General features: G+C 29.8%; 2 protein-coding genes across 4 annotated transcripts; one reads left to right on the top strand and one right to left on the bottom strand.

Annotated features, from left to right (window-relative positions):
* Positions 1–1144: 1144 nt before the first annotated feature.
* LOC130442716 (DENN domain-containing protein Crag) lies at positions 1145–19439 on the top strand. Of its 3 annotated transcripts, XM_056777053.1 has the most exons (21): positions 1145–1796; positions 2402–2729; positions 4217–4559; positions 4618–4984; positions 5784–5905; positions 5959–6138; positions 6231–6445; positions 7089–7264; positions 7325–7487; positions 7799–8092; positions 8162–8322; positions 8387–8693; positions 9575–9721; positions 10038–10319; positions 12210–12296; positions 12578–12924; positions 12986–13427; positions 13589–13668; positions 13735–13755; positions 15045–15186; positions 15241–19439. In XM_056777053.1, the coding sequence occupies exons 1-21, from the start codon at positions 1496–1498 to the stop codon at positions 15542–15544; spliced, it is 4809 nt and encodes a 1602-aa protein (XP_056633031.1). In that variant the 5' UTR covers positions 1145–1495; the 3' UTR covers positions 15545–19439. The 3 variants fall into 3 exon arrangements, with proteins under 3 accessions (XP_056633031.1, XP_056633033.1, XP_056633032.1); XM_056777055.1 differs by lacking the exon at positions 12210–12296; XM_056777054.1 differs by lacking the exon at positions 13735–13755.
* Positions 19440–19684: 245 nt separating this feature from the next.
* On the bottom strand, positions 19685–25645 carry LOC130442717 (GTPase HRas). The gene is made up of 2 exons (XM_056777056.1): positions 24945–25645; positions 19685–24447 (listed from the first exon to the last, which is right to left on the bottom strand). The coding sequence occupies exons 1-2, from the start codon at positions 25338–25340 to the stop codon at positions 24271–24273; spliced, it is 573 nt and encodes a 190-aa protein (XP_056633034.1). The 5' UTR covers positions 25341–25645; the 3' UTR covers positions 19685–24270.
* Between the last annotated feature and the right edge of the window lie 166 nt (positions 25646–25811).

The raw sequence follows: 25811 nt of genomic DNA, 5'->3' as shown, positions 1-25811 counted from the left end.
TTTTGACTTTTAATATTTTGTTTGACATTTCAATAATTATCAATTAGCAATTTTTATTCTATAGTTATTTGTATTATGTGTTATTTTTGTATATAAAATAAATAGTCTTATTCGTAATGCATAAGAACTGACTGATTATAATACTTCCCACTTCCAGAGGTCACGAATTGATATTCAGTACGAATTGGTTCTCCATTGCTATACAGCAAATAAGCATTTAAAAAGTCAATTTTTGTACTTTCACAAGACTCCATCCTTCACTAGCTACTGTTCTGACCAGCTGACTTCAATTTGACTTGACTTGATTAGTTTACTGTTGTATGAGATGGCAATGTGTGGGACAAATCAATAAACATAAAGATATACGATTGTCAACAAAGTTAAAACTTTGTTTGGAAAGTAATCCCTGACCTGCGCTAGCAATGGCAGTGGATGACGTCAACACTCCTGTAGTCACTTTAGGTTAAGTTTTTTTCGTTATTCGTTTCCATCAGTCTGTACAACCTATGAACAAATTGCTCAATGCTCGTTCTGTTCCGCGAACAACGTTATCGAACGCAACTAGTATAGCCAATATTCAAAAGTCAAAAAAGTTGCTGTATAACAAATTATGTTGCAATTATAGTTGCACTATAATGGCATTGTCTACTTAAAATAGAAAATGATGGTGATAACATATTTTTCTCGTAAAATTTACACAGACAATGCAATATTTCATTTAAGAATCAATTGCAAAAATATATATGTTCTCTAGTATTGATCATGTATTTTGTCACAAGAACTGTAAGAGCGGAAAATATATATTTTCTCTATTAAATACTGCATAGAGAAGACAAAAATTAGTTTCTCTCTGATATTCTCTGATAAACAAGTTTTGAAAATTTAAAAAGCACCAATTCTGTGAGTATTTCAGATAATTCGAATTCTCTGTGGTAATTACTTTCAGCGATCAGAAAAGTTGATTTATTTTAGTCATCATAAGACTACAATTATGCTTACAGTTACATATAAAAGCTCAGTCCATTAACACCAATTGTTTAGGACTAATTTTTTAATGATTCAAGTATGTAAATAGTTTCCAAGCTGAGGAGCACAAAACATCATATTGTCAAAGTCGCTTTCATGTTATTGAAAATTTTGCGTTGATTCAATCTGATGAAAAGTGATTACAAAGTGACAAACTTTTGGTGTCCTTCAGAAACAAATAACCTGAAAACGAAAAAAGGAGAAGTGGATGGAACGTCAATAATAAAGTTCATTATAAATAATATACAACATTAAAAAATACTTTGATAAAATATTTGTAATCTAAACTTGTTTTACGTAATTTATCCACTCAAATTAAGTGTAACAAATAGTGCAAGTGTGTGATGACTCATTGAAAGAAATGAAAAAAGTGGACGAAAAGCAAAAAAAAACAAACCTTACCAATATCTGATTAAATTAAGTTATGTGCCTTATTAAGGGATCTTAAGAAAGAATAATACACATCAAAATGGATGACAGAAGAGTTGCAGATTATTTTGTAGTCGCTGGATTACCTGAAAATCCAGAATCTTTGGATGAGACAACCTTATCTGAAGGAGGCAATTTAAAAGCAAGCCATGGACAACCCCCTATTACAGATATTAGTGTTATTTTTCCTAGCTTAGGAGAGACTAAACCTGATGATTATGAGGTTATTACGAAAACACCAACAGGTCTAAGTGCAGATTTGAATCATGGTAGCTTAAGAACTATTGAGTGCTTTTTGTGCATAAGAAGAGGCCGGGACAAACCTCCCTTAGTTGATATAGGTAAAATTAAAAAATACTATAATATTATATAATTACGTTTGTCATTGTTGAGAATATATGTTCTTTTAAATCCTAATAATTTGATATATTTAACAATAAGAAATAATGACAGTAAATACTTGTGATCATTTTATTTTTAAACCAGTATTAAAGAATCAACTTATGAAATTATAGTCTACCAAAATGTTTCTATTTTTATAATATATTGTATGTTATAATTTTAATTATTTTCCTGAAAATTAATTCACACATTTGTTTTTTAAAAATATAAAAGAATGTTTCCTTAGATTGTCATTCTACAAATAATTCATTAGATAAAACTTACCAAACTTAAAAAATTGAGATAAGTCAACAACAGGAAGTTGTAATTATTTTTAACCCATATAGAAATTTGATATTTTGGACTTTGCAGGAATATTATTCATGTTAACAATAAGAAATTAGATATTTTCCATTCAGAAACAATATAGGAAATTTTTAATACTATTTTGTTGAAAAATTTAAAATATTGATATGACTATGTGTATTCACTTCAAGGTTGATCTGCTTGCATTTTCAAATAGCCACTATATATATTTACATGTTAATTTTTTTACTAACATTAGGAGTAATGTACGAAGGTAAAGAATTGCTAATGGAAGATGCAGAAGTAGTTAAAAAGAGTGTAGGAGGCAATATTGCAAACGTAAACAACTCAACTTCTCAGACATTTATTACATACAGAAGAGGACCAAAATCAATGCCTTGTAATGCATTGGTTGTAACTGATGTTTGTGTGGTAATAGCTAGTAAAGGAGAATCACCGCCCCATGCTTTTTGTTGCATAAATAAAAATCTCAACAAAGGTATTGTTGGCAGCGACGTTTTTTTATGCTATAAAAAGTCCATGAATAGAGCTACACTGTTAACTTATAAACCAGAGGTTTTATCAAGGTGAGTAGATAATTACTTTGGTTAAATATTTTGTTCTCATGTTACAACTCAATATGGTACAATATTTTAGTCAGTTAGCCTTATATTGTTTGAGCTCCATATTCTCTAATATCCTTTCTTTCCACAAGTTCTAAATTCTTTCAATATTTAATATGAGTTGTTTTTAATTTCTAGAAAAATTACAAAATAATTCTTTTTTTTTAACAAATACACTTTTCGTTATTTTTTCTAAAGTATTTTAAAATAAAAATTAACTTAGTTATGAACATATTTCAATAATTCACAATATACGGTTTCACATGTCTGATAATTTGATAGATTTTGATAATTATTTGGCAAAACAATAAAATATGAAACAAAATTGATTATTAATGAATTGAAGTTGACTAAATATTTTCTGATTTATTATCTTGATGCATAAATTCAAGTCTTGTTGTTGTTTTTCATTCTTGGCAGGAATTAATTGTAAACAGATACTATTTTAAACTCGTCCTTGAATTTATTAGATTGACAATTTATTTAAATCAAAACTTTTTTAAATATGCAGCTGTGTATAATATTCACAAATATTATGTTGATTTCAAGAGATTATTTATTTGGTTCATCCCGTAATTTTTAATTTATTTTGTAATAATGTCTGTTGTATCTTTTCTTGTCTGCTTTTTTGCACAAGTGAGAGGATAATTCAGAAGGCCGATGTTTTGGCATCTATTGGCGACTTATGGAAAGTATTATCCATCCAGTTCATACAATTATTTGCTTGAAGTTATGCACAATTTTTTCATTCCAAGTTTTTTAAATGATGAAGTTACTGGAAAATGAACGATAAACAATAAAAGTTTACTCATTTCTAATCTACTGATAATTAATAACAGGAAAATTTTATGAAAGAACAGAGATATGAGTAACTTATGGTGTAAAAATAACTTCACATAATAGAAATGAAAAAAATGGACACTCATATGTTTCATGTATGAAGTGTACATCATAGATAGAAATATTTAGATTTAAATAAATAATCAATTGCTATTTACACTTTGTTTAACAATCCCATATGATTGAAGTTCAGTTTTAATTTACGTCAATAGCTAGTGATAATTAATTAATGTCACATTGTTTACAAAGTTATTGTTGTTTTTTGAAATAATTATTACACTATTGATTTTATTTTCCATTTCCATTAAAAAAATAGAAATTATAAGTTCACCATTATTGAATTGTGTTCTTGTTTTAAGATTCGACTATTTTAACAAATATAATATAATTACCTATTATCAATGATCATTAAGGTACTTAAAAATTTTCCATGTCAATCTATCTATCTATATATATATATATATATATATATATATATATATATATATATATATATATATATATATATATATATATATATATATATATAGGTTATACATGGAAACTTGAAAGATATGCATATAAGGAAATAGAAAGAAATTTCCATATTTTAAAGAAATAATTTATTTTAGATATCCTATAGTAGATCTTCAGGATTTTCCGTTTCCAAGTTCTGTGCATTTATTTTGTTTACCAATGGGTGCAACTCTCGAATTGTGGCCTAAAGAAGCTACACAACCAAAACCAGTTTTCAGTACCTTCGTATTAACCGTATCAGATGCTAAACACAAAGTGTATGGTTCAGCTGTTACTTTCTATGAAAGATTCCCAGAAAATAAACTCACTCAGCAACAAAAAGAATTACTAAATTATACAGAGGACTATGATGGACTAATACAAGTTAATAAAAGTATATGCGTGTTATCACACTGGCCTTTTTCTGAAGATTTTGAAGTTTGGCTTAGATGGTTACATGTATGTTATTTAATTCATATGATATATTTTTATTTATGTCGTTTTTGTGCATCTTTAGGGCATTGGCACCAGTGGTGAACCTCAAGCCATACCCGTGGAAAGATACATCACACAACTTTTAGATGAAGTTCCATTTCCATCACCGAGAATATTGCTTCAAATGTCTCCCCAAAACAACAAAGATAGAGTGATATTAACACAGCCTGAGGATTTACCTTTACCAAGAAGTGCCGCAAGCTTCAAACAATTATTGATAAACTTGGGGCCAGAAAATTGTTTACAAGTTTTATTATTGATGTTAACGGAACAGAAAGTATTGATACATTCTCTAAGACCAGATACTTTGACCAGTGTGGCGGAAGCTGTCTCAACTATGTTTTTTCCTTTTAAATGGCAATGTCCATATATTCCTTTGTGTCCACTTGGTAAGTCTGAACTTTTTATGTAAAACTAAAGCATTTAAAATTTCAGATCAATTCTATTATCCTTAAATTCAGATAGTATTTGGTCTAGAACTAGCCTTTTTTATTTATAAATTTTATATCTGTAAGTTATCAGTAATTTGGTGATAAGTAGCACATTTCCTATATAGATATGCTATAAAATAATGGTTCGAACTAGTTTTATTGGAATGCATAAAAAATATAAGTTACAGGATGGCATCTAAACTGCTGTATTATATTACATTAACTAATAGTATATATGTTTTCAAAAAATAATACATTTTCTTTATTTTTTAACCCAAAAAAGTGTAACCCACTTGTAGTTTATAAATTTTATTAGTTTCAGACTGGAAAGTACCATTAACATATTCAAAAAAATTTTTAAAATGGTTAGATAATCTTAGTGCTTACAGTTGATGTAATTGGATTCAACTTTTTCTGTTTCATCATTTTATCCATTTCACAGTATCACTGATTTTCAAATAACTATCTTCGAAACTCATTAATCTACATTTATCAAGCAATACATATGTGGACGATTTTCATTTTCGTTGTGTAATAAAAAAACTTATATTTTGTAAATTATAATGAACTGCTTATATTCTATTTTTTTTCAAATATTTTTTTTATATAAACAATATTTTTAGTGTTTATAATTTTCTTTTCTTCTATTGTTACCAAAGTTTATTTATTTTTTATTAGTGTCAGTGTCATAGCAAATCAATATAGTTGCACTTTTAGTATCATTTCCATTACTACAACAGAGTTTATACTATTTTAGGATTAGTCGAAGTTCTGCATGCCCCTTTGCCTTTCCTTATAGGAGTAGATTCGCGGTTTTTCGATTTATATGACCCTCCACCTGACGTAAGCTGTATAGATTTGGACACAAACATCATAACCGTAAGTGTTTTTCAAAAAAAAGATCGAATTACATTCAATATTTTCTTTGTAAGGTTGCAGAAACTCAAAGACAAAATTTAAATATCAAATTACTTCCGAAGAAGGCTTCTAAAATTTTAAAATCTACTTTGGACTATCTACATTACCAATTGAGAAATAATGCTGCTAATAACACATCTGACATTAATAATCCAGATGATATAGAATTAGAGTTTCAAAGAAGAAAAAAGCAAGTTAGTAAATTTCAACTATTTAGGATTTATTATTTTTATTGTGATTTTTTTTCATTGAGAATTTTTTTAAAACTCCATTATTTTTATTGTAGCAAGCACAAGAACTCGAAATACAAGAAGCTTTTCTCAAGTTTATGGTTTTATCATTGAAAGGTTATAGATCATATCTTCTGCCCATTACCAAAGCTCCAACTGTTGGTACAACTGATCCTGAAGCTCTGTTTCAATTGAGCGATTTTCTAAAAAGTAGGGATAAGACCAATCACAGGTTTTTCAATTTAGTCATGAAAACTCAAATGTTTATTAGGTAAGATCTACCATTTGTGTGCTTTTAGATTCTTTTTATTGCCTTGAATTGGTTGCCTGTCAATACTTCTAGCTGAAATAAATTTATAAGAGCATAGTAATACTTTGTGTTGCTGCAAGGAATATTCTATAACTTAATCAAATATTGCTAAGACAATAATTTACTACCAAAGAGTAAACCAACTGTGATGATAATTGGACAAGTTTTCTCACAAGTACAAATGGTACAATCGTTGATCTTAAGAGCATCATGAAGGCTGCAAGACACAGATAGAATTGAAAGAAATCTAGGTAAATGTGGTGGGCATGTAACTAATGCAACAAGTTAAGGCAAGGGTTTACTTTACTCCTACAATATTGTATGTGGTGCTTTCAACAAAAAATAAGTAATTATATTATGACGAGATCTCTTAGGAAGTACAATTTGTGGCCCAGAGTACTTGTAACTGAACCTCTGTTAACCGTAGAACGAAGAAAGGTATTAATCCTGTGAATGACACATTAGAACTATAAGTAGTACTTTTGATCACTTTGGAGGAGAAATTTACTCTTTTTCTGGTTTAGCTAACAGCTCTTATTTCAATACAAAATCTAAATTAAGTGCTAATTTCGCTGACGATTATAATTATTTTATCTTATTTTAGGTTTATTGAAGAGAGAAGTTTTGTAGCAGATGGTGATCAAGGCTTGGCATTTTTTGATGATTGCATAGAAAAAATCGGCCACGAAGAAAATAATAGTCGGTTAATAGAATATGATTCAGTGCATAAAAGTGATAGGACTGTTTTTGTTTTACCACCAGAACCTACTGTACCCGGCAGTAAGTTTTATTATTTATTTTGTCTATATCAAAAAGTCATTTCGTGGTATTTTTTTCAAGCTGAAATCTATAAGTATACTCACTTCAACTTGAAAGCGGAATTATTAATCGGACTTGGAAAAAAGAAGAATCCATTATCATCTTTGTTTCAAACAATAACTCCAGGCTCTCCCATGGCTCGAAGAACAAAACAGGAAATAAAATTGGCTCAAAAATTAGCTAGGTAACTCTTTTTTTATAACATAAATTAGTATTTCAAGATGATTTTTACCACAAAAAAATCGAATAAAAAATTGTAACAACTTTTTATTTATTCTGTTGACTTTTATTTGACCGACAATTTTTTTTATTTGAGAGTTCATTCAAACCAATGTTAAATTATTATTTGATACTATTGTACTTCGCAACTGAACTGAACAGTGTTAAAATTATTCTAATACTGAATTCGAACAATGTAGACTCTTCCAATGTGATTCTGACACGACACTATCATTTTAAATAATAATTTTCGTACAATATTGAATAATTTTGTAGGAAGTGTGTAAGGTCTCCAGATTTATGGGCGGCTTGTCTCTGTGGTACATGCCACACTCTCTATTTCATGATACTGCCCAGTATGTTACATTTGAATGTCGGAAAAGAAAAAGCTATTTTACAACAATCTTATGAGCTCCTCGTTAGAGCGACCAAGTTGAGATTTGCCTGTGATGAAGTTTGTTATCGACTTATGATGCAATTATGCGGAGAACATTCCAGACCTTTGTTGGCTGTTAAGTTATTAGTTTTAATGAAAAAGTTTGGGATACAACCCAATGCTCTAACATACGGGTAGGTATTTTGTTGGAATTTGTTAAAAATACCGGGTATTTTATGTTGATGAAACGAATTTCTTTTTAGATTGTATAATCGTTGCGTTTTGGAAGCAGAATGGCCAGCTCATTCTAGTTCTAGCCAGTTATTATGGAATAAGTTGAGAAATGTTGTTATGGGAGCAGCTCATTTCAGGTGGGCTGGAAGAAAGAAATCTTCAAGGAATATGTCTGCATCTACCGAAGGAGGTATTTTAAATATCCCTAAAAATTTTTTCAAGCAATTTAAAATTCCATAAATTAAATTTTCTAGCAAATAGTTTGTTGGATCAGGCCGATCGAACTATCTCTCGATCATCTCTGGATTCCCACGAAGCTATTAAAGAAGACCATCCACCCCCACTGAAAAGAGGTACCAGTATCATTAAGGGTAGTTTGAATGGTCTCGAGGAAGTAGACGCTTTGGAAACGATAAATGGTGATGAAGAGGAAGAAAATAATTTAACATTAGTTGAAAACCAGAATTTCGAAGAAGGTGATCTAGAGTGTACAGAGGTGGAACATAGGGAAAATAATATTCCTACACCAGATAGTCCGTCCGAACACAGATTATTGTCGAGGTTAGTTGACATATTTTTTTAGTAAGAGATAAAATCTATATTATTTTAGTAATAAGAAAATTTTATATAATATAATGTTGTATGTCAAAAAAAAGGTAACCGTGTCAAATTTCAAATCGAAAACATATTTTTTTGATCTCAAAGCTAAATGAAAACAATATATTTTTAAGTATATTGATGAAATTGATATGTTCATCACTTCTTTTTCAACACATACAAGTTTTTCTTTGAGTTTTACTTAAATAGGACATATCATGAGGTAATAGCTACATTTGAAAATAAGTCAGAACTTCCGTTATTCATTTCATTTATTTTTTTAATCTAAATACTTTTCATCTCTATAATCTTTCCTTATATTATACCCCTAAATTATAGTACATTTTTAGCCGGTATCCACCAAGTGTTAACTTTCTGTTTGTTCGAAATATTTTTTATCAACAACACCAAAATTTAAAAAAAGGTAACCATATAAAATTTCAAATTGAAATTGTGCTGAATATTATTCAATTATTTTTAATTTAATGTTATTCTTTAATAGAAATCTACTGGATTTGTTCTTCTTCATTGAGGAAGGTATATAATAAAGTGAAGTTCATTATTTTTCAGTGTCATATGTTCCATATTTGTTAACTATAATTTAGTTTTATCTAAATATTGTAATGAACCATCTAAAAATAATTTATTTGTGGTTCCAAACAACTATATATGAAACTGTATACTATAACTGTATCCATCAAATACCACAAAATATTTTTTTTGTTCTCTATATACTTTAGTGGTATCAAAATTGATAATTTGAAGTGAAAATGTAATTTTTAATAAAAATATACTAAAAGATTATTATCCATAATGATTATGTCATTCTTGTAATAATCGATTAGGTCTGAAAGTGCTGCAGATGCCAATTTGATCGATCAGGTACAGATTAATAACAAGAAGAGTTGTTCGAAAGTCTTGCAGTTTAATAATGGAACTGATGAAAAAGAAGAACCAGAGGAAAGAGAAAATGGAAAAACCAGCCCTGGAAAGTAAGTATTTTAATACAAAATACAAAAATAATTGAAACACTTGGTCCATTGGTTATTTTTTATATTTATGGAAGATGTTTATTTATTACACGTCCTATTTATTTATCAATTACCTTTACATCTAAAATTTATGTATTAAATATTATTATTTAATATTGACATGGCATTCAATTCTTTGTATTTTATTTTATCTTTTATTGGATCGTCAGAGAAGATAATTTGTTGATTGGCTAGTTTCAGAATTACACCAACTAACAAAATATACTTTAATTTTAAATTTAATTAACTTATTGTATATTTTTTATGGTATTTTTAGAGTTTGCCGAGAAGTTATTACAGAGAACGATCCCTTGGGTGCCTTTACCTTGCCTCCTGAAGAAATCACAGTAACTCAACCGTCCCAGACAACAGAATCGCAAATTCGCAATTCCAACCTTTCAGTTGAACCCGTCCTTTTCAGATCGTCTGTTCAACGATCGGCTACTTTCGAAGGAAGTCCACCATCTCAAAATAAGTTACACAGATCTGAGACTGTACCAGCGGCAACTGTCGCTTCGAGTTTGGCTAGTTTTGGATCTAGCTTAAAACTTGGATTCAGGTAAAAATAATTAATAGTATATTTTGTTTATCAAATGGGAATTTTAATGTTTTGAAAATAATTAAAATGATTATTATATTTAAAATGATAATAGTATATTTTTATTTCACTTGAAAAAATTGGCAAACTTTCTTAAACAGTTGTATGATTTGGTTAGACAAGTTTGGAATGTATATGTATGGATTTTGGAATATCAGATACACTGAGATCCAAAGGATCTATTGTGTCCCCCTTTCTTGCTGTGTTGCCCAGCCTATTCCAGTTTCGTCTGCTGTTTTAGTTCCGTCCGTGTACCATTTAATGGCATTTCTGTTCATTTCTTTTATAGTATTTGATCCCACATGCTTTAACTTTTTCTCAAAGCTAAACTTTTTTTATGTAGCGTTCTGAGGCATGTTCCAGGGTTGGTCATTATTTAGGAACGATTTTTCTTTGGTGATTCCATCTCTGAAGCAGACTTATTTAATGAGAAAAATGATATTATTATGTGAAACAGGAGCTTTCAACAATTTTACTAATATTGGAGGTCTGAAACTTACTGGATCTATGATTATGGTTAAATTTTCAAACTCTAGTACATTTTATTTGATTTAGTCTCACTATCATCGGTTCTATAACGTGTGCTGCCTATTTGTGGTAAGCTAGTCCTTTTTTTATTTTCAAGAGAAAAAAATTTATTATGATGATGCTTTTTTAAACTAACTTGAAAAAATTATGCTAAAAGCTACCTTAAAAAAATTCAAAGAGAAAATTACATAAAAACATTAAAATACTCTGATATATTGGCTAATATATTTGATTGACTGATTCATTTTACAATACAATTTTTGTATTTGTTATAATTAGAATTATATGGCTAGTTCACTAGCTGCAGTAACAACCATTCAAGAAACTGTAGAGTTAACACAAAAGTATTGTTAAAATATTTATATGTAAAAATTATTAAACAATATTTAATGACAATGAGGAACGCCTCAGGAAGAGTGAAGGTATCGGGGTCTCTAGATACACTTTTTACTTGCGTCAGGGACAACACTGTTCAATTTCTCAATGGAAGATACCGCAAAGAGCATCTGAATGAATCCCGGGGGAATTATTTGCAATAGGCCCACACAACACCTCGCCTATGCAGATGATGTCGAAATCATGGCACGAACCGATTCGTCTCTTTCAGGAGTGGTTGAGGAATTAGAGCGAGCGGTTGAAACAAGAGGACTCAAAATCAATGAACAGAAAACCATGTACATGAGAACCTCAAGGATAACCACGTTCCAAGTCAGAGAACATCGCTTATCTGTGTGCCAACAATTCAAATATCTTTTTTTGTTCTCAAAGCTAAATGGAAACAACATATTGTTCAAGTTTTACTTTCCTAGGAATACATATCATGTGGTAAAACCTACATTTCAGAATGCGACTGAACTTTAATTGTTCATTTCATTTATTTATTATTTGATTCAAAACACTTCCTTTCTCTATAATTCTCATTAATTTTTTTTTTTATCTTGTGTTCCCAAACCAAGTGACATTTGAACTATTGTCCAACTCATTAAACAAAACATGGATAGTTCTAACTTTTGCTGTAATTAGATTGATATAAACTTCATGTTTAAATACCTACCAAACTGTCAATGAAAGTTATATCAGTTTTGTCAAATATTTTAGTCAAAATAAGCATGTGAACAGTGAACTAAAGTTAGATAAAATGGAATAAAAGAATACATGGTACTATTACCAACTAATTATTTCAATTTATTGTTCAGTTATACACAATTTAATCTCACTTTATTTCATTGGCATGTAAACATATATGTGTAGTGCATCTTGCATAATGAGCTTGTGCGGCACGTTGAAATGTAGATTTCGAGTAGTAGACGTTTACAATTTTAGCCGCTATTCACCGTCACGCCTTTCCCTGCGCAAAGCTGATTTGAAAATGTCCCAACACTTCATTGAGAATGCCATCAATAATTTCAGGTAAGTACTGTCTTTCATGTTTTATAGAAAATATATTTATGTTTTAAATTTGCTGAATGCTATAACTAACTATTGATTTTTTGGTTTTGTACATATTATAATAATAGAGTTGAAATTCATCACTAAAACATTTTTTATTATCGATGTGATTAAATAAATGACGACGAAAAAAAAACAGATTATCCTAACCTCACATTATTAATATGTATAAAGATGCGTGGCAACCTTGCATGTTATTTGATGGATCGTTTTTTTTTTCATTTTGAGTGTTTTTGTTCTAGTCCAAGTAGTTTAACTAGTAAAAAATCCAACGAATTAATACAAGGTGGTCTCAGTTCAATCAAATCAGCTGCTACGACTATGGTTAAGAAAATGGAGGAGATCAAAGAAGCGATTTCAACGTCTACTAATTCTACACCTGTTAAAGTTTTGACTAGTGACGGTTTGGGCGGTAGAGATGCCGTAGAAAGCGGAGAAGGGGATTCTAATGATGGTAGTGATTACGGGGACAGACATAGAAAAATATCGACTGAAATGAACAGTTATAGGGGTAGTGTTACAAATTTGAAAGAATATGATGAAGGTTTACCGGATAGTTTGTTTCCAGTACCGAAAGAAGATAATTCGGGTAAGTACATCAGTTTCGTGTTAAAATTCAATCATTCTGATATAATTTTTTAAATTTTCAGAATGTGAAGTAGACATATCTTTAACGACATGTTCGCAGTGTCACAATTGTTCCTGTCTCTTATACGACGAAGAAATTATGGCCAACTGGTCATCAGAAGACTCAAATTTGAACACTCTTTGTCAAAATTGTAATAAACCCACTGTACCTTTTTTGACAGTGTCAATTACGGGTCCTGACATTGAACCTTGTGATCCGTTCAGCATACCTTACTTAAATCCGCTCGTTTTAAGAAAAGAACTGGAAAACATTATAACGCAAGAAGGGGATTTATGTTTGTCTGATTCAAGATTTGTTGATGAACATCCCATCATTTATTGGAATCTTATTTGGGTGTTTGAAAGGATCAATGTTCAAACGCATCTGCCCAATTTGTTTTTAAGGAATAAGGCGTGTTCTAACAGGGGTAGCAGCAGTAAATTGAACACAGATAATTGTGATAGGTTAGTACTATGCTAAATACTGAATATTTTATAGATAGTTCTTTATGTTTTCCACAGAAAAAATAATTATTACGTTGGAGTGTTGACAGTTGAATTTCTAGTATTACACTCATTGAAAATTTAAAAATTGATGGTTTCAATTCACATCATCACTTTTGTAGGTTAGGAAATGGAGGAACCACTTCTATGGAGCCAGTTGAAGAAGGAACAGATCCGTTGACTCAAGAACTTACTGCTTTGGGTAAGTTTCATAATTTTACTATTTAATGAGTATATGTATATGTAATTATTTTTGTTTCTTTGAAAGCTGAGCCAAAGGAAAGAGAATGTAAGTTGTGTGGCTAATTTTTGTGTTTTATTAGTGCTTGATTAACTATTAACATAAGTCAAGTATACTTTAGAGTACAATCTTGATGCTTTAATTAGTTAATACTTCATAACTTTACTGGAAAACTCTGATCCCTGGAACAGACTAGTATCTTTTAGATTATATTGTTTGGGGATTTAATTTGGCTTTCTTGACGCTCTCCACCTATAACTAAAAAGATTTGTGCTCTCACCTAAAGGAGACCAGGCTGTCATTCTAAGATTTTTTGTCCCACTTCCCAAATTTTTATCACTACTCTTTCAAGGTATCTAAATCATTTGCTGTCTCTATGGCTTGCCCACAAAATCTGCAGTTATCGTTCTCTGCCATTATTTTTTCAGGTTTCTTAGCTAATACGAGTATGGTTATGAATCTTATAGTTGCGTTTGGACGGGAGAGTTTCTTCAGCAAGTCATATATTCAGTTGTTGATTTGACATCTCCGGACGACATGTAAAGATCTGGTCTAAAATATGGAGGCGTTACCTCTTTTTTGAAAAGTCTAATGTCTCATTGCTTGGTATTCCCTGGTGGCCTAGTAGGTGACTAAAATTCACTTTGTTTCCGTTAGCTCTTAGAGTCTGTTTACACTCCTATACTAGCTTGAACGTGCAATCAATAACATTCAGTACTTGTAAGGTTTGAAAAATAGTGAGTGCTTTTACTAGTGGTAGGAAGAGTTTGCATTTTGGTCCAAAAATGTCCAATCCAGTTCTTATTGCTAGATTTGAATTATCTGTATATTAGAGAGATGAATTTCGAACTTGAGGAAAACCTTTATTGACTGGTGTTTCTTATTTATATCAAATATTATGCAAGGAGAAAGGTTTTTAAAACAATTGTGGAAAGAATTTTTCTTCTTCTATATTTAGTTTTGTAATTAGATAGACTACTGTTGAAATTGTTTTTATAACATTTATAACAATTAGATTGAGAAAGAAAGGGTGGGTATAACTGCTTATGCATAATTCCCTGTCGTAGGCTATTTTCCTGATAAACAAGTTCACCAAGTTAGAAGCAAACCGTTGAAAGGTTGCACGGTTCTTACTAGCTCAACAATATAGAGAAGAACGTCTTGCAACAAAATGCTTTAGTTTAATGTTTCAGGTTTTTTACTTTTTATTAATTTACAATTTTTTTCTGCTAAATCCTAATCAAAATTCATCTACCTGCCAACGTTATGTTAGTAAAACAACTTCTAGTATAATTTTCAAGTGCTTAGATTTTACCTTTAAATATGTTTATGTTTAGCACAAATGGCAGCACAAGTTCGTTTGAGATGTTTTTGGGATGAGCCAGGATTGCATACCGAGGGTCCTCCCATGTATATCCTGTGGAAAATGAGGGATACTTTGCAATTTAATTCTAATGGAAAAAGTTTGATAACGAAGACGTGAGTATCATGCAACATTTGGACGATATCACTATATCTGAGTTTATTTTACAGATTTATGCAACAAGTTATAAATTTCATTCGTGTGAGCGATTTAGCAGAGCCAGTAAGGACGTTATCCAAAGATAGGAAAGACGAAGTGAATCCTAAGTGCAACTCAATTTACAGAGACATTCTATTTTTGGCTTGCAAAGTATTAGGAAGAGATCAAATAGATATCAATACTTTCGATAAAGAATATGCTGCTGCCTATTCGCGAGCGACTGAACGACAAAATAAACTCTATTCACAGGATAAACCTATCAGTTTATCAGCTCTTTATTGCAGACAATATTTCCGACCTCTAACGTTGCCTTGAAATCTTTTGTAAAGAATATTCTGTTAGAAAAGTTAAGTTTTAGTTTGTTATTATTCCAATTGAGAAGATTCTGTAGCAGAAAATAACCAAAACCGAAAACAATCATTTGTTTTTTGATAATTTGACTGAAATTTTACTGCAGATAGAAGGGTATGGGAATATAAAGTGAGGGACACATCTTACAATTTTTACTGCTGAACAAAAATCCGTTTCTTGAAATTATGTGCAATATTTTATTATCGATAAAGTTTTTTGTTGAATATTTTCATGTTGTATGATTACATATTTGATTTTAAATCTCTAAACCTGTACAGTTATAAAGCATGTCCTCAATTGTTTTTATTCTCTTCACCGTTTTGTTTGTCAGATGAATGTTTCAGTACCTATCGGACTCATTTCTTCCACTATTCTGTCTTTTGGTATCTTCCTCAATTTCTCCAAAGTTTTTACTCTTTTTGTCCCATTTATTTAGATCTTCTTTGGTCTCCTTTTTTTATTAATTCCGTTATTTTGTTTTGTTGATATTTAACAATGTGTCCTTACCAATTCAGCTGTCTCATTTATTTTCTCTATTATTGCTTCTTGTTCTGTTACTTTCCTAATGTTTTTGCTGTTGTCTCATTTAGTTTTTCATGCTTCCTCCATTGTTAAAATTTAATTTAATATTTTATTTATGATGTATTATTTCTTTAAGGTTAACAGTATTTACATTAGGCATCTAGCGGTGTAAAATAAAATTGTTAATTTCTCTATTGTCTTTATTTCCCTTACACATTCCTATTGTCTTTATACCTCTACCAACCGATAGTTGTGGTAAATATTGTCGAGGGGATACAAAGTGTCGTAAACTTTTGGTAGAAGAGGCTCAATCTTAGTGTTAATGTTAAAAAAGTTTATATGGAAAGAATTACTAGGTGAATAGTTGAAACTTTTCCATTTTTATATATAAAACGACAAAAAAATTAAAACATAGTATACAGATTGAGAAAAGAACAATGCCTTCTTGATGCACTAATACAGCAGAACTTCCACAATCAAAACTTGTTAGTTTCTCTCAGTAATAAACTAAATTAAAAATGAGGAATATAAAGCTGAAAACTTGGATCAGGCATAACTGTTTTAAGAGGAGGGTCATTCAAAAATTCATTGACTCGCTGTCGAGAAAAAATGGATAATTTTCTGACAAAGTTCCCTTTGATTTTCAGCTTATTGAGTGTTAGTAAGAAAATCTCACTAATGAATGGTTAGACCTGCATTTGGTTAGATGCAAATAAAACTGAAAGCATTAAGTGTTGTAAAATTAGGTGAGAAAAAATGCAAGAAAAATCTTTTAACATTTTATTAATAAGAAATATTTTTAGCAAGATAAGCCTATTAACTAATAATTGCTACATGTAGTTTTTTTCTTTATATGAAGGCAAAAATATCTAACATTAGTAGAATATTAAGAAAAAGTTTTTATAGAAAAATTTGGAGAGTAACATTTAATACCGTATCAATTGCATTGCTTATATCTTATTTTTTTTTGTATTAAAGTATTAAAGAGGATTTATTGATAAACACATTTAAATTTAGATATGCATTATTACAAAAATGTCAACCGAATACTATACAAGGTGGCATTGATAATAATAAGTTGTAGGCTTGTAAAATGTTATAATTTTGAAATATCTACTTTAATGAACAATTTTTGGTATTTTCAACAGTATAAATGTAATTTTTTGTCATGAAGGGGCCCATTACCACACATGACATTTTTTATTTTTATATTAATATATTTAGGTAGAAAAAATGTTGTAAATTCATTTGAGACATGAAAACGTGATTTAAGTCACTAAATAAATAAAATTTCTGTTATATAAAAAAAATCTAATAAAATTAAATAAATTTGTGAATCTTTTGACTCAATTTTTAAAAATGATTCACTACATGAAGCTCATATTTTGTCCATTAAATAAACCATCATTAATTACATAATTCGACATAATTTGTTGAAGTTTTCACCACGCCTAATTTGAGAAGGAATTTCAATATACTTCATCAAACTATACAAAACTAACCGTAAAAATCACAATTTATTTTATAGATTGTACTCGCAAAGTTTAGGATGTGAGGATAAATTCGTAAAGGAAAACAATGCACCACTAAGGAAGATAGAATTGAAACTACAAGTTCAAAGATCTAAATGGAAGGTGTGGAAGAGGACAGCAAAAGCCCAGATTAAATGCTACAGATGTATAAGTAAGACGGAGAAACGAAATTATGATTAGTTGCAAAAAGTAACTAATTTGAAAGGACGGCATAGCAAAACGTCTGACATCGAGATTGACCTCTTGACTTCGACTAAAACGGTACCTCTACCAAAAATTTTCGCTGAACATAATCAACTAATATGTCCCAAGGTTACGGCGCCGTTTTGAGAGGTCAAAATAATGATATATCTGCAGTAGAAATATGATAATTACAAGGGGAAGGAATAGAGATCAAAGACATACCAAAATTACTAAGAGGAAAAATGGGAAAAGGACTGGATGGGTTGAAAAACACCTTCGGTTTCTTCAGAAACTTAAAGCTTCATAAATTCATTCCACTAAATTGTTGGCTTACAATGAGTATTAAAAAAAATTCTCGAAATTTGGGCACATTAATTTGTATTTAATATAATATAAATATTATTTTTGTATTACAAAAAAATATGTTTTATTGATTTCTAGTTACTTTCGCTTCCAGATCAAGTAGTTGGTGTAGATGAGTCTCTGGGTTCCAAAGAAATAAGCATTCATCATTCATTTGATAAAATTGAAAGAATTTAGGGAAGCGAAGGAATAATTTTCAATTATTGAATTCTTTCACAAATAGCTAATACACTACTAGCTTCCACGCTCATACACTCGTGTAACTTCACGAAGAACTCAGTCTCTAGGAATTCGCGCATTTGGGGACATACATGACCAGGTGCTGTTGCATAATCAGGTAATAAAAATAGAGAAAATAAGATTATGGAAGTTTTTCTCGACAATATACCTTCTATTAACTCCCAATCAGCTTGAGTAGTGTAGTGGACAGAGATATAGTATCCCATAACGTTTCAACTTTTAAGTTAATTTTATTTGGTACATTATAAATTATGTATTAGCACAACTAATGATATAATGTTATGTATTAGCACAACTAATGATATAATGTTCTATATTTATAACTATCATTAATCAAAACTAATCAAACTTGCCAATGGTAAAGTTAAATGTCTTTGTTCTCCAAATAGAACAACTTTGTACTTTATTGTTTGAATTGAGCTACATGCGGAATGTCTCCAGGTAAGTTTCATTGTAGCACTTGCTTGAAATGGCTGGGCGATCAGAAATCCCGCCACTTATGAAATTTGACCAGTGATAAGTTTTCTGAATATAATAAACGTTAACGCAAATAAAATTCAACAAATAAGCAGTGAAGTGTATGGAAAAACGACTATGAGCGAATCAAAGGTGACAATATTGGTTCAAATGCAAAATGACTTTTACAAAGTTTCGGCTATGAAGTTTTGACCATTTTCCGTATAGTTTCGAAAGAGATTCTAGTGACTTTTATTTGTTTCGTTATATGAAGTCTGTTTTTTTAGCTAAAAGATCGTGGTACCTCATGTTTCAATGTATTTAATGTCTGCTGTATTTACACTGATTTTTTTTAATTCAAAACGGAACGTACTTTACGAAAATACTTCGTAATAGTAGTGACAGTGAATAGTGGATAATGAATAAATGTAGTGTGCAAGTACAAGAAAGGAATGTATTTAATGGAAATCGAAAATAAGTGGTAAATGTTTCTAAACCTGAAGAAATTCTTTAAAGGCAATAGAAAGTACCATAAAATGTGTCTAGATTGGTAATGGTTTGCTATTTTGCTTAATATAAATTATAACAAGTGCTGCTTTATTTATTCTCACATGAATTTGTTCAAAATCAATCCCATATCACAAAATTTGAATTAAATTTTCATTTTCAGTCAAACTGCTACAAAAAAAGGATTAATAAAAAAATTTGACAATTTATGGAGAACATTTACTTTTAAATTTTGATATGACTCGTAATTGGAAAAATATTGTGAACATTAGGTTACAGTAAATGGATTCAATAATAAGTATTAAATCAAATATTCTATATTTTTACCATAGATAATTGTATAACATTTGAAATTATTTAAATGTGAAGTTTGACAAAAAAATATATAAAATATTTACATTAACAGACCAGAAACATGTTTAGGAAATTGGCCCAGAGTATTATTTATTGCCCCATATTTAATAAATGAGTACCTTTTTGCACTGTACATATACATACATATCTAAATGATCCAGAATTATATTAAATCCATTGTCACATAATCGGCGCATGTTTATCCACCGAATCGTGAAAAAAGAGGCATTTAGCGCCACCTACAGGTTAACCTTGCAGAAAAATTATAATCTGACAGGTCACCTGAGGATTTTGGAATTGATAAAGCTAAAAAGCAGTGACAAACCAATGAATCTAATGCGTAGCGAGGACACAGATATCCCATTCGAAGTGGTAATCAATGACCACCCCAATCATGGGTCAATAAAAACTGTAGCAAACTCGAAATCAGGTATACAGATGGTTCAAGATAGTGCAAGAAGCTGGCAAAATGCAATATCTCCACTATTTTTTTTTAAGCATAGTTGCTAGCAATAGATATATGTCTTCAGGAGTTTTAGAGTTTAAACAAACTCTAAAAACCTTAGTTAAAAGGATGAAAGTTAGCCTAATATGACTACCAGGGAATACCAGGCAACACTGCCAAAAAAAGAGAACGGCTCTATACTTTGGACCAGATTATTACTGTAATATCATGAGATGTCTCATCCAACCCATACTTAAGACAATCCAAAATATTCATAACCAAATTGCTAAGAAGCTCCTTGAGATGTCGAAAAATGACCTTAAACTGGTGATCAGGTGTCGAATACCACCTTAAGACAAACAAGCCATGGAGACATTTAAGTGGAAAAGAAATGTTATATTATACTTTGAATTGGTACTAATAAGGTAAATAATTCTGGATCACACATAATTACATATTGCACTTAAGATGATCATTTTTAAAATTCTTAATGTACGAGATTGTTTTAACAGTTGATTGATATAACAGATGTGAAGTTTATTCTCAGTATATCATGATTTACAATAGTGATAAATCATTTAAAGACTTAATGATAGTCCCAAACTTGATTAGAAAGTGTTATTTGTAGTCAAATTTGATACATATGGTACGATACATATTTTGATCCAGCCATTCCAAGAATTATCAGGTATAATAGAATAGAAAAAAATTGAACCAACAAGTAAACATATACTTGAATACAGAATTTAGAGAACAGACTCTAATTTACCACCTAGAAGTTGCCACCACACTTTGAGGTTACAAAAGATTTGAAGGCTGTTCTATTTTGTTCCAAAACTAGGGTTCAGAATGAAACTTTTAGAAAAAATTGAGGAAAAAAAAGATTTTTGATCTGGAACCGTACTTTCGAAGTATCGCGATTTTGGCGTTTATTTTGTATTGTTCTAGGTTAGTTTCATATTCCAAAATATAGCGTTTAAGTTATTTTCCACAAATGTCTTTCAAACTATCGAGATAATGATCATAGTTCTGAGTTGTTTCAAGTTTGTTCTAAATTGCTTTGAAAAAAAATATTGTCACCTTAATTTCGTGTAATCGCCATAATATGAGTTGTTTTAGCTTTTCCCTAGATTTTAGCGATTATTCTATGTTTGTTCCACTATGACATAGAACTGACGACCGAAGTTTCAGAGAAAATTGAACAAAAATTTGATGTCCCGAAAATAAAGTAACTGCTATAAATTGAATTATCTTCAAATTACTGGACATCAAATTCCTTTCCAAAGAGCTATTTTCGAAAAATGTGGAGAAACGTTGAAAATCTAGAACAACTCATATAATAGTGATTTTTCGAAATTTAAGTGGCAGTGGGATATTAGTTGAAAAATATGATCAATTTTCTTAGAATTTATAAGAAAAAATTTTTTTAAAGCAATATTTTCGAACAATTGAGAACAAATTTGAAACAACTGAGGTGCCAGCTCAAAATCTATTTTTTTTTTAAATTTTCATTCTCAACTGTATGCCATTTTGGAACAAAGTAAAACAAACCTAGAATAACCTTCATAATTTTTGTAACTTCAAAGTGCAGTGTCAACTTTTTGGGGGTCTATAATCTGGTACATGACTTAATCACAGTGACAATATCAGTGAATAAATACTTATATTTAAAATCTATAATAACAAATAAATATAGTTTTAAATATATTATGGCATCTAACGTCATGATATAATAAGAATAAACAAGGTTATTTAGACGTTTAATAGAACATTGCAAGGTTTCCCCCTTTAATTACAGTTAAGGTATAATTAAGCAGCTCGATATATTAGAGCACTGATTTGGAGTAGGTCATTTGTCCTAAATCAATTTAGTAACCTTTTTCATATTCACTTTCATTATCATTATTAGTTATGCACACTGTTAGGTTTTTGTTTCTTTTACACAGTTCTTTATAGGTATTTATTTTTAGATTAATTTTAAATTCCATTATTCCATTAAGAGCATTCTAATTAATCAAAGTATCTCTGTGAATAAACAAAGAGAGAAAAGACAAGTAAAAAAGGTTTTTAAAACAATATTAAGGCTACAAATTGTTGATTTTAAATATTTACACTTAACAATATCATGATTAATATTTTGTGGTACAGAGATAGCTGAAGAACGGGGCGAGTGAATTGGTGAATAAAACAATACTAGGACACCAAAAGTAACAATACGATATATTACATGATAACTACCAACTATAACATAAGCAACAGAAAATTGAGCAAACAGGAGGAAAAATAAATGGAATGGAAATGAAATACCTAATAAAAATAAAATTAAGACAAGAAACTTCTGAATTCATATGAACATGTAGTAAGAATGAAAACAGATTCACAAGAGAGATAAAGTTGGAACAGTATTAGAAAACCAAAACAAATCAAGAAAGAAAGAGTATTGTGGACAAATAGAGGAATTAAGAAAGATGAGAAGAGATAATGGAAAAAATGGATACAAAAACGACCGGAATCCTTAGTTAACATCAGATATAACATATAAGGAATAGAAGTAATTGATTGACCAAATAAAGAAAATGGAAGCAAAAAGGGGAAAACTATGTGAGGAAGATAACCTGCATGTGAAGTGGTACAAGAAAAACAATATTCTGTGAATAATAATAACCTACTTTTAAAGATAAGAGTTTCAGTTTTTTCTTTTATAGATTATAGATAAATGTAACATGTACACAAGAGAAACTAAGTAACTTTAATGAATATTCAGGGAATTAATCTCTTTTCTAAAATTCTGATGTGTACAATTTGATAAATATTTTATAGATTACCAGAAACTTTACCCTTCTTAACAACTAAGTAATGTATTGTATGTGTAAAAATTTCATCACAAACAGTGTGCGTAGAGAATATATATTTTTAAAGAAGCAAATTTTCTTATAATCTTATACATAAATTTGTTTTTTAATAGGTACGTAACAGCAATTTAGAACTTTTTTCATTAAAATTATAAGCAGAGTTCATTCTGTAATCTTAATATTGAGAAACTGGAAACAACTGTTATGTTTTAAATAACAATTATTGTTAAAATGAAGAATTTTTTTGTCTCCTACAAAATTGTAAATTATTAATATTTTTAGAATGTTCATAGATTTTTGCTTCATTATATATAAAAGGTGAATGTTTCCAGTCTTAATGTGAGTTCAAATAAGAGGAGAGTAGTTGAATGAAGAGTTTAAGTGACTTAAAATTTCAATATTAACTAGATTGGAAAATAAAAATGTTTAACAGCCAACAAGCTTTTGTCATATTCCTCAATTTTAAACTCGTCAATATTACAAGATAACTACTTTGGAATTAACACTCTGGTACCAAAGATAAAAGCATAACAGAAATAAAATAAAACAAAAGCAATTAAAATATAATTTACACATTCACTAAAAGTTTTGTTTCCTAAGTTTCCCAATATAAAAAAATATCTTTATAGTATATATAAAAACCTGAAACTAAATATTTGATATTTTTAACTCATTGTCACACATTACACTCCATTTTAAGACACACACGCTGCATTTTTTTCTTTATTAACTCACAACAATGCCACAGATTAGGAAGTGCAAAAATAAAGTCTTATGACAGTGTATATAGACAAAGAAAATTAGAAATAATCAACAATTTAAAAAATATTTACAGGACAATGCAGGAAAAGAAAAATGGCATCGGTAATTTTTCATTTATGATTTTTATCTGTAGAAATCATAATTGGTTAGAATGTATATAAGAAATGTTTCTATAATATAAAAGTAGATTGTGTAATTTTCATTTGTACTACTTTTTTTCTTTCCTTCAAAGTACATAAAAGTTATAAATATTTAGATAAAATCTCATTTTCACACATTAATATTTCAAATAAAATAAAACTACACTATTACACAAACGCATTAAAAAGTTCTAAGTACTGTCAAAAGAGCCATATCCTCTAACCCACTCTAATCTGTAGCCAGTTTAAAAATCAAAGTGAGTTGTTATAATTAATTTATAACAATTATCACTTGATCTTCCCATAGAGATCATTGATAACAATTCCAGTCTATCTATAGTATTGAACACCTTAGCTTGAAAGGTCCACGCCCATGACCATGTCCGTGAGCAGCTTTTTTCCTATTTTTATCCTTTCTAATTTCCCGAACTAATGTGTAAAAGGCATCATCAACACCCATCCTTGTTTTGGCTGAGGTTTCTACAAATGGTATACCATATGATTTGGCAACCTATGACAAAATTAAAACAATCAAACTTGTGAGATGGTTTCCACAACTTGTTGATTAAGAAATAATTTTCAGGATAAAGTTTTATTACTAACACATGTTTAGCAGTTTTCCCCTTTGATTTATAAGAAATAATTGGCACAATTTAATGGAACATAGAGATTGTATCCTTAAAAACACATATCACAAATATTCCATAATCAATCAAAGGAATTTTGAATTTTTATGAAAAATAAAACATAAACAATAACTAGAATCAGTGAAGATGAATGTAACTGCATTAGCGCTATCTCTATGTTTAATAAGGTAAATATTGATCTAATCTTAATATTCTAAGAATATAAGTTTCTAGGACTGTGCCAGTAATAAATAAGAATTAATCATATATCTATCATGATAAACCAAAATGCATGTGGATCAATAGGTAAAAATTACTTAGGGATTTAATAGTTTTTAAAATGGATAAAATGTTATAAAGTGGTATGTGAACATTGTCTAACCTCTCTGGCTTGGCCCATATCAACTGGCCATGAAGGCAGGTCACATTTATTTCCAACAAGGACCATTGGAACTTCTTCTGCATCTTTTACACGCTTAATTTGCTCCCTGTATGTGCCTATATCTTCAAAGCTTTTAGCAGAATTTACTGCAAACACTAAAAGAAACCCTTCACCAGTTCTCATGTACTGGTCTCTCATAGCACTGTATTCTTCTTGACCAGCAGTGTCCAGAATGTCCAAAAGACAAGTATCCCCATCTATTACCACTTGTTTTCTGTAGGAGTCTTCTATAGTAGGGTCATATTCATCTACAAAATGATTTTGTATAAGCTGTATGGTTAGTGCTGATTTGCCCACACCACCAGCGCCTACTACTACTAGTTTATATTCAGTCATTTTTGTCTTATGTACAAATAAATTTCTCCTGGGTGGCAGACTTGTTGAGTATTTCAAAACTTTCTTCTAACTATTCTTCTGCCGCTGTCAAAGCATAATAAGAAATGAACACAACACACCGAAACTGAAGTAATTAAGATCATTCAAAATGTCAATAAATTACTTTAATTAATTGTAATCAAGAATGTACTGAAATAACGAGCCCGTCACACAGAAATGAAGAAAAATATATTTTTTAGTAATTTTATGAGATCACCAAAGAGTGACTAGGGATTTTCTTGTTTGGTTGCACTACTACCATCTACATTATAGTAACATTTTGTTCGGTGAATTTTTAAAACTGAACTTAAAAGAAGAAATATGCTCAAAATATATTATTTCTTAATAGAATATCAGGCTTGTGTTTATAGATTTGTATAATGCTAAATACTCAACATTTTTTCACATATTAATAAATCGTGGATATTTGTG

This window comes from Diorhabda sublineata, chromosome 4, assembly GCF_026230105.1.
Source record: "Diorhabda sublineata isolate icDioSubl1.1 chromosome 4, icDioSubl1.1, whole genome shotgun sequence".
Taxonomy (NCBI): Eukaryota; Metazoa; Arthropoda; class Insecta; order Coleoptera; family Chrysomelidae; genus Diorhabda; species Diorhabda sublineata.
Note: the sequence above shows the minus strand (reverse complement) of the source record. Positions and strands in the feature narration are given on the sequence as shown.

What these genes read in the sequence shown, in the direction of transcription:
- LOC130442716 (XM_056777053.1), top strand. Translation starts at nt 1,496, where the DNA reads ATGGATGACAGAAGAGTTGCAGATTATTTTGTAGTCGCTGGATTACCT. An exon ending in TGGACACAAACATCATAACC is followed by an intron (nt 5,906 to 5,958) that starts GTAAGTGTTTTT and finishes TTTCTTTGTAAG; the next exon opens with GTTGCAGAAACTCAAAGACA. An exon ending in GAACACAGATTATTGTCGAG is followed by an intron (nt 8,694 to 9,574) that starts GTTAGTTGACAT and finishes ATAATCGATTAG; the next exon opens with GTCTGAAAGTGCTGCAGATG.
- LOC130442717 (XM_056777056.1), bottom strand. Translation starts at nt 25,340, where the DNA reads ATGACTGAATATAAACTAGTAGTAGTAGGCGCTGGTGGTGTGGGCAAA. An exon ending in ATATGGGCCAAGCCAGAGAG is followed by an intron (nt 24,448 to 24,944) that starts GTTAGACAATGT and finishes ATTTTGTCATAG; the next exon opens with GTTGCCAAATCATATGGTAT.